General features: G+C 38.4%; 1 protein-coding gene across 1 annotated transcript in view; it reads left to right on the plus strand.

Annotated features, from left to right (window-relative positions):
* Nucleotides 1-3419, plus strand: part of LOC121081394 (histone-arginine methyltransferase CARM1-like) — an 81135-nt gene extending 77716 nt beyond the window's left edge. The window contains exon 13 of the mRNA XM_040580412.1: nucleotides 1015-3419. Within this exon, the coding sequence (XP_040436346.1) occupies nucleotides 1015-1024 (10 nt within the window). The 3' untranslated portion in view covers nucleotides 1025-3419. The remainder of the gene's footprint in view (nucleotides 1-1014) is intronic.
* The last annotated feature ends 6689 nt before the right edge of the window (nucleotides 3420-10108 follow it).

The following is a 10108-nucleotide window of genomic DNA, read 5'->3' on the forward strand; positions in this document are numbered from 1 at the left end:
ACCGTGTGATTTCATGGTTGCTAGCCAATTAACCATATTGAGTTCAGTAATTTAGACTGCTGTCCTTTATACATTAATTCTTAGAGTGCTTGGTTGTGAAATCCTGGCACAATACACTAACCTTATTTAACAGGCTTCCTCTGTGAGGCTCCATTACTGGCTTTTTGTTTATTGATCATTCCTCATTCTGTTCTGGCCTTCCCATAGCAATTAGCAGAACCCTAAAAGAGTTGAAAAAACAAAAGCAGAGAAGACTTATCAAAAAGCAGAGAAGACTTATCAAAAGAAAAGTGCTTATTTATAAACATGAAGTAACTTCCAAGGCATTCATAAGATTTTTTAAAATTAAAATACAATCCCGGTTTTAAACTTGGACGTGCAAGTTACTGTATGTGGTGGGACATTATGTTAACACATACAGTCTCGCCCTCTTCTACATCACTGCTTCGTAGTGTCCCTGGTACAAATATTTATCTCTGTACTACAGGGACAGATAGTAGGGAAGGGGCAATTCCTGGACATTTTTTTGCTTATTTAAAATAATTCCATACTAATTCTATAGCGTAAGGTAAAAATAAAAGACTGGACTGGGAATCCCTTCATTTCTTTGAAGGCCATGGCCTGAGCTGCTATGCATAAGAGCAAAAGGAAGCCTCTGCCTTTGTAAAATAAACTACAGTGGATTTGGTAGCATTTTACACTTGCCTGTACAGCTGCAAATCTATATGGGAAGACTTTGGATTTAAAGTTGAAATCATGGCGAATTTAATAAATCCAGTAACAGCACAGGGGACAGAGTTCCTAGCTTTATTCCAATGAGACTTATCTGACAGATATTGGCAGAGTGTTGTGCTTACACTTTCAATTTTATGAAAGTCCTTATTAAATATCAAAAAGTGGTTAATACCTTTTACTTCATTAGAATTTACTGTTTGCTTAGTTCAGCTAGTGCTGTAAGCTATCAAAGAATTGTGTATTTTATTATAACTATTTTATTCTTTCATCTATTTTTAGGTATGCCTAGAACATACTGTAATATGGCATCTGAAAACGGAACTGAGATTCTCACCAAGCTGAGTAACCAGTGAGACTGAAACCAGTTCAGTTCTTAGTAGGCTTGTGTAAAATCAATTTGGAACTGTCCTTATCTGTAATTGTATGTGAGTTGCATAAGAAGGGAACACTGTGGTTCCAGCTCTTTTTCTTTTTTTTTTTTTTTAATTGAAATTCCTCCTGTGCTCACATTTAGACTTGAACTGCAGCAGACTTAATTTTATTCCAGAAAGTTCATTTGCTATAGAACAAGAACTATTTCCCTGTTTATTTTTATTTCTATTTTACAGTAAGCTCACATTGCTTCACTGGTCTTTTTTTTTTTTTTCTTTTGTTTATTTGTTTGTTAATAACCTTACCAATACTCTAGGTTATTGAAGAAAATCTACCTCATGTTTATATATGTAACACATCAAAAGATTGTTGAGCAGTACGTAGTGTCCATGTTTCAAACATTCAGCAGTTATTTTCCATATGTTTAAACATTTGGTGTTAATCTTCTAGCTCACCAGGGTGTGTGTTGAATACTTCAATTTTCTCTCAATGGACTCATTAATGTCGTTCATTTTGAGACATAAACCTAAGGTCATCTTGCATATACTTTATAAATGTGCTGAGATTTCTCTATGCCTATAGAAGTGTAACAGGACACATTTGTAAATTAGTCCCAGTTTAGTGTGATATAAAACTGTATGATACGGTATGTGTGACTTTCACTTTTTCTGTAGCTCTGAGAAGTATCAGTAGTCCAAGCTATATGATATATTTTTGGCTTGTGTACCTCACAAATAAGGAAGACTATAGAGTTATAGTCCAGATTTTAATGCGATGTCTCTCCAGGCAATGTTATCCATAAACAGCACATAGTGGCTTTTACAGGACGTGTTTCTGTCAAAATATATGCCTTAGGCTGAATGAGCTGAAGTCAATTCAGAAATGTGTATGTCACTTTACTACCAAAACTATAACTACAGCGATACCTCTAGCAAGATACAATCAGCCTTCAGCCTTCCACACACTGTTAGAAGGCTGGTTTGAACAAAAAGCCCCACAAAAACTGACCCTTCTCTCAGGAAGTTAATTACATGATACATCTGATCAAAACACCAGCTAAGGACGCCTGCTGGTAGTAATTAAGAAGCAGCTGTAATTTCAGAGGTTTTTGTCCAAGTCAACACCCATTTGCAGCTATTTAAAGACAGTTTATGAGACTATGGAAAATAGTCCCTTCTAAAACTGTGAAACTTGTAAAAGTAACATGAACTTCACGGCTGAAGCCATGAAACCATTGAATTTAGCATCAGAAAATGATTGCCTTATTTGCAGTAGCATTTAATACAACAGGTGAGAGACTTCTAGTATAAAAATGTAGTTTGCACAATAAAAGACTGTTTTGTTACACAAATATATAATATATATTAAAAAAGAGTATTTAATGTGGGTTGCTGCCTCAGAATGGTAACAGATATTATCATTCGAACCTGTACAAGCGGTGTAATGAGATTTTTGATGCAGTGTCTGATTGTTGGGTATCTATCCTGCCTAAATTTAGCCTGTACAACGTGCAAATCCGAATACCAGACAGCTGTAGTTCAGTGTCTTCTAGAGTTTGGCACATTCTCCTCAGCAATTATTGAAAGAATGTATGAAAGCTGAATCTGAATTCAGCTTACAGATTTGTAATGTCTCCTATTGATCTACATGTCTGTCTGGATCTCACATTTCACTCTCAAATGTCTTCTAAAAAGTATCTGTGTATCAGACTTCTGTTTTCTATAGGGAAAAATCTTACATTGTGAATTTCATGTGGCAATTTCAATTATTTTTAAGGAAGAAAGTAAATAAAGGGGAGAAAAACCAACAGCAGCAGATAGCAGTGTCAGGTTGTGTATCTTTATTTAATTCCAGAGCAAAAGGTATATATGTATCTAATAACTGCACCTTCAAGTTGTATAGAAAAGATTGTTTTCTTACACAATAACAACACAAAGATTGTTTCACAGCAGTTTCTATTTTGAAGTGATCTGGATGATTCAGGACTGGTCTTTGTATTTCTCTCTACTTCAGGAATTCACTTTGTTCCAGATTGTATGCTAAAACCGAAAAGAATATCGACATCGAACACTGTACAATATATTTACAGTTTGAAATAAGGTCCTGTGACTTTCTTCATTTCCTTATCATTTAACATTTCCTTCTTTCCTGCTTTGAAATGTTGGTCATTTTGAAGTACACAGGAACCTCTACCTTCAAGGACTACAATGTAGTGTTTCCGTCTCGCAGGACCTTCTGGGTATAAACATGAGAATATATTTGTAAAGTATTTTTGAAACAACTTATCAATAAAAACATGTTATTCATACAAATGCCGGTGTTTTGTTTTGATTTTTTATACAAGCAACATTAATGAATGACAGAGAATATAGGGAAAGTAAAGCAGAACTGTGGGGATGCTGTAGCAAACTGCAATGATGTAATGTTGCAATATAAGACTCTTGAACAGATCACACCACATTATGAAATACAGCATTTCCTAATTTGTAGTTAAAGAGGCTATATTAATCCTGTTGAAAAATTATGTGTTGTTTTGCATCCCATAGACTCAAAAAGCACAATAGGAAAGATGCGCAGTATCATATTAAGGAGCTATATATTTTCATGCTTTGTTGGCCATTTAGAAGGTTCATCTTCAAGAAATTACAGCAGTAAAAAATGCTTTTAACAGGTTGTTTTTCAACAATTGCATATGGTTATTTTCTTTTACTTTTACCTGAGAGAGATGCATTTAAAATCTTATAAGCAGTCATATGTACATAGTGATTCACAGTAAACTGCATTTTAAGTAGTAACGACTTTCATTTTGAATGTCCATCTGTATGAGTTCTCCCATCTGAACTGATTATTAGAATATTCTGTCCATAGGCATAGTACAGGAATTCAGTGTGGTTACTATTACTACAGTGGCTGCTAAAAGAAGTAGTGATTTACTGCATACTGTGTGCACTAGACCAAGAGAAATATTTGTGACAGCATTCTTTATAATACTTATGACAACTATGACATCCAAAAGCAATCTCGATGCATCTGGATCTAAGTGCAGTGCAACACAACGGAACTGGTGTTAATTTGCTTAGCTAAGTTTCTACAAGTTGTGCTTTTTTCTGAAGGTGCAAGAAATAAAAAAAGCGAGAGGGGAAAAAATGCATTTAGAGGTTAGAAAACAAGTCTCCAGGCAGTATGCATTTTATTCTTCCTTAAGCCGTGGCATGCATAGTGGGTTTGCACAGCAAGGTTTTGGTAGTAGGAGAGGCTACAGGGGTGGCTTCTGTGAGAAGATGCCAGAAACTTCTCCCCACTCCAACACAGCCAATGCCAGCCAGCTCCAAGATGGATCCACTGCTGGCCAAGGCCAAGTCTATCATTGGTGGTAATGCCTCTGGGATATCATATGTGAAAAGGAGGTGGGGTGGGGGGTGGGGGAACCTGTGCAAAAAAACTGCAGCAGAAGAGAGGAGTGAGAATATGTGATAACAACAATTCTGCAGACACCAAGGCCAGTGAAAAAGGAAGGGGAGGGGGTGCTGCAGGCACTGCAGCAGAGATTATTGTTGCAGCCCATGGTGAAAGACCATGGTTAAACAGGCTGTTCCCCTGCAGCCCATGGATGTCCACAGTGGAGCAGATATTCACCTGCAGCCCACGGAGGACCACACACCAGAGCAGGTGGGTGCCTGGGGGAGGCTGTGACTGGGGGCAGCCCACGTTGAAGCAGGTTTGCTGGCAGGACTTATGGAACCGTAGAGAGAGAAGGCCACGCCTGAAACAGGTTTGCTGTCAGGGCTTGTGACCCTGCAGGGGACAACACTGGAGCAGTTTGTTCCTAAAGGACTGCACCCCATGGAAAGGACCCACACTGGAGCAGTGTGTTAAGAACTGCAGCCCGTGGGAAGGACTCCTGCTGGAGAAGTTCATGGAGAACTGTCCCCCACGGGAGGGATCTCACACTGGAACAGGGGAAGCATGTGAAGAGGAAGGCATGGCAGAAACAACATGTGAACTGTCCACAGGCCCCATTCACCTATGCTGCTCAGGCGGAGGAGGCAGAGAAGTTGAGAATTAAGTTAAGCCCAGGAGGAGGGGAGGGGTGGGGGGAAGGTGTTTTTTCTGATTTGAATAGTAATAAACTAATTTTCCCCAAGTTGAGTCTGTTTTGCCCAGAATGGTAATTGCTGAGTGATCTCCCTGTCCTCATCTCAACCCAAGAGCCTTCCATTATGTTTTCTCTCCCGTCTGGTTGAGGAAGGGTGTGATAGCATGGCTTTGGTGGGCCCCTGGCATTTAGCCGGGGTCAAACCACCACAGCACGTGGTGTACAAGTTTTCACCCTTTAGGTAACATGTATTTACAACTCTGCACTGATCCAAGTTGAGAGCTAAAACTGGGGAAAGATACACTGTAAAGATGCAGCTGAAGAGTCAGCAGAATGGAGAACAGCAGTTCAACAGCTGACTGCAGGCAGAAAAAATAATTTCTTGCTGGAAATACTCGAGAAGCTATCAAATACCTGACATTAACAGTTCAGGTTAAGTTCACCAGGTTTAACCCATGCTGATTTCAGTGATATTCAGATTCACATATTTATAGAAGGAAAATAAACCCATGTGAAGAAAACCAAAACCAAAGGACTGGGATGTATAAAAATGTCTTCATGGAAGTGGCTGACCCTCCCTAGGTTGGCCATTTGTCAGGCATGTCATCTTGCAACATTGAACTGGGACTTCAGCCTGTTTCTGCTGGGATTTCAGCCTAGTTTACAGGAGACTTTTGATGTCCCTTACCTAACTGTTCAGTCAGTAGTCAGATATCCAGTGGATCATGATTCAAAACTACTGTGAACAAAACATTACTCAATAGTGCTGGAACTTAGATGTTTAATGGCCTCTGAACAACAGCCAGTGTTCACTTTTCACTTCAAATCACTGTCTGTCATTTGGTCTAAAATGAACATTTTGAGTACCCGTGAAGAAATCTCAAGGAGTATTTTGTCTAACACTTCTTCACTAACACTTCTTCAGCTGTGGAAGACAAAGCAGAAACTTGGTTTTGGTTTTACAGGTGATTTTCTATACTGAGGTGCCACAGCTAAGATAACATGATCCTCAAATGCACATTAAACCAGAAACACTCATATAAGCAGTAATAAAAGAGGAAGATACCACAGAATATGAAAAACAAGTTCAGGAAATAGCACAATTCAGGAAACAGCACCAAACTGAACATGGTACTTTATTAAAATAAATCACCACCACCCAAAATCCCAACAGAACAAGTTTTCCTGTCTAATACATGAGATAATTGGTAAGAGCACACTGACAGCAAGATTATGGATCCAGTTCTGTTGGAATTCAGGTGGAACTTCCAAAGAATGTGATGTGAATAGTGCCTTCCCAAGAGCTGTCATGAATGCAGGGCTTGGCCTAGCAAACCTGTAAATCAGAGAGCACTCATAGTCTTTATATGAAAAACAATACAAGAGAAAAAGGCCAGCTTTCACTCACAACATTCAGCTATAACGCTTAATTTCAAAGGATCTCAGAAATTCTCCCAGGAACACTGATGCCAGGACATGCACATTATGAATCTTGTTCTTTGCCATGCTCCATCTGCCCTCAAAATAGTGAGCTGAGAAATAAGAAAATGACTCTGTAGCTGAGTTTTTTGAGCCAACTTTGGAAAAAGAGAAATACAATTCACTTGTTGTGTATGAAACTCTTGGCAGGTATATTTAATTAGAAAAAAAGAGCAAATAAGCAGTATCAAGATGTGCAGTATGCCTGCCCTCTGTGTTTCTGAATAGGTGACTAAATTACCTTCACTCAGTCATTTCTACCAGGTCTCAACACTTTGGAAAATGATCAAATGCTGAGTCCTCTCTCACACAGTCTAAATAAGGAACTGAAACAACTTAACTGCAAATTAGTTTGTGGCTCTCAATGTAACGAGATACCCCAGAGTAACATACTGTGATCACTACTGAGAATTCATCATTTCTTTACAATTGCATCTCATCACCTTTTTGCACTCAGTTGACTTTTTACAAATGTTGCACCGAATTCTAAGTCACTCAGTTAAAAATCACGATGCAAGAAGCTTGCAGGCAGCTATAGGCAAAGCAAAATAGGGAGCAGACAGTGGGGGCAGTGAAATACCTGTGGCTCTACTGCCTCGCTGGCTCTGGTATAGTCCACGAAATGGAAAGTCACTCATAAAAACATGTGCTGTGACGACCCTTACCAACTCTAGCATAGCAGTAGGAGTAACTGGCTTCTCCATTGCTGATCACTCAGAAACAACCAGTTCTAGGCTGTCTTTAGCTCTTAATCTTTGGGGATCCTTTTGGGTGGCAAAATTCAGTTATGCTTACACATCAGCTGACGGTAAATTTATTTTGGTTTTTTTTTCATTATGAAAGGGTTGGATATACTTAGCATAAAGTATACCTAGTGTTGCTGACTAACTTAATGACCATCTTTCCTGCAGTGCCTAAAAAGTGTTACAGAGACGTCTTTGGCAAACTGCAACTAGAGCAGCAGCAACACAAATGGCTTTGGCTTTATCTGTAGGTCAGAGGTCTGCATTGTGATGACAAGAAAGGTTAAAAAATTAAGTTTTCTATTCTGTAGGAAGTGTAGACAGAGATAATGAATTGAAAGGCTTTGCAAGAATGGTGTTCTCTCCAGAGAGGATCACCAGCTGAAAGCTATAGTGAACGATCCATTTACAAGGACAGCAGAACCATCTGCTTCTCCACAAATAAGCTATAAAATAAAGTCTTAGGAAAGGTGCGTGTACCTGTCTTCAGAAACTGAGAAAGTACTTGCACTACCATTCACAAAACTAAAATGAAATTTCGCAGTTTAACCTGATTTCTGTGGTAGTTAATTCTCCTGCTGCCTTGGTAGTAGGAACAATCAGGCTGTGGCTGTGGTTACACTCCATTTTTCTTACATCTTTGCACCTTCAGATGTCTTGTTGAAGGAGGCTCACTGAAGTGAGCAGAGCAGTCCTGACCATGGCAGTAGACAGCACTCCACTATTGCAGTCTCCAATACAACTGCCTTAATACAAACTCCATATCTATTGTCTCAAAAAGCCAAAATACTTTTTTGGATGTGAAAATGGTCAGATAAACATGCTATTATCAAATGCATGACTAAAACTCAGCTTATTTATTTATGTCATTGGATACTTTACTACAGGCACTACGGGATTCTTCTTTTGGCTAGGACAGATAAGCAGCCATATTGTCACATTTCTATGAATCTTTGTGAGACAAGCCACTTTTAAACTTCCTGTTGTATTTACTACAGCTCTTACTTCTTCAAAGTCTGCTAAGAAATAAAGCTGTCCTTGAGCTGGCAGACAATGCCATAAAAGTGCCTCACAAGGGACTGGCCCTAAGTGCAAGTACGCTAGCACTTCTTCTGGTATTACTACAGCACATTTATTCCACAGACAAATCAGAATGGATGTGGATGCACTGTGTGAAAGAAGAAATGGCTGTAGACACTCCATGGTGATCCAGCCTATGACTATTCAGCAAAACATGCTTCATGCTCTTGGAATTCTTACTGCTCGTTTTTGCTGTCCAAAGAGGAGGATCCTTCTTTTTGTTTAAAAAAACTCATTTGCAGAATCTCATTTTCAAGAGCATCCAAAAACATGCTTGGGATACCAAGTTAGAAACCTCATGCTGAAGGAGTAATGCAAAATGATGTGAGACACAATCTCAGAAGCAGCTGAATGTAAAACGATCTTGAGATGAGACTTGCACTAGACAGACAGACTGGTAATAGTGAATTTCAACATTACATACCCTATTCACAAATTACAAATTCACTTTTCTGAATGTTTGTCTTTGGGTTTCTTTAATAATTTTTATCTCCATGGAATCAAAACAGTGTTCAGAAGAGAGATAAAACAGACATAAAAAATAGACATTGAAACATCTGTGCTGATACATGATTCTGAACATGCTGGGAATATCCTGGAGATGTGATTAGGTCAAGAACTATCTTCTACAATTACAGTCTGTTTTAAAGTACCTGAAGATCTTTAAGGAACCCTCATTTTTTTTATGAAAGATACATGCTTGAACCTGTAAATTTATTAACTTGAAACCTCTGGGTGACATTCAAAAATTTCATTGGTTTATTCTCTGGGAGATGTTTGTATTATCGCAACCAAGCTGAACATAACAATATATTTTCTAATGTTTTAACTGATCGTGATCTTAATTCTTGAAAAGAAACCACCAAGAAAGTGGAAAATGTAATTAATGTAGAGAACAGACTTATCTCAAGTATCTACCAAGATCATTCCAAACACCGAAGCAAAGCATTTGGGCTGTGGGAGCATGCAAATGTGATATTATGCACCTTGATTTAAGTCAAGCTTCAAAGTACGGTCTTTCCTGTCCACTTCCTTTAAAACACACAGTTTTCACATAATTTTGGCAAACATTATGCTAACATTCCAAGGAGTGGGAAAATTAAACATCATAATCCTGCCTATGCCTGTTTTATTTTGCAAGTCACTGCCAAGTACATTCCTGGAGACAAACAAAAGAAAACCAGTACTACTACTACCAGCTGTGTTGGTAAAAAAAAAAAAAAAAAAAAAAAAAAAAAAAAAAAAAAAAAATTATTCCACCAAATTTCTTTCTTTAGTCAAATATACCTTGAAATATACCTCTCTTTAGTCAAACATACTACCGGTAGTATTAGAGATGTACTATGTTTTGACTTCCTGTCCTAGCTACTGTAATCACACAAGCGTAATGATTACCACGCTTGTGAATAGGGATCTCCTTACATTCGGAGGCGATGACTGTTTTGAACATCCGAGTATAAAAAAACACTTCACACCAACGTTTTACGCCACCGCCGACAGCTGTGTTGTTTTGGAGTAACAGCTCCACCTGGTGTTCTCCAGTATCGTCGCTCCTTAATCTGCGCTGTGCTATGTTACTTTATATTTAAACCAAGATCGTATT

This window comes from Falco naumanni, chromosome Z (assembly GCF_017639655.2).
Source record: "Falco naumanni isolate bFalNau1 chromosome Z, bFalNau1.pat, whole genome shotgun sequence".
Lineage (NCBI taxonomy): Eukaryota > Metazoa > Chordata > Aves > Falconiformes > Falconidae > Falco > Falco naumanni.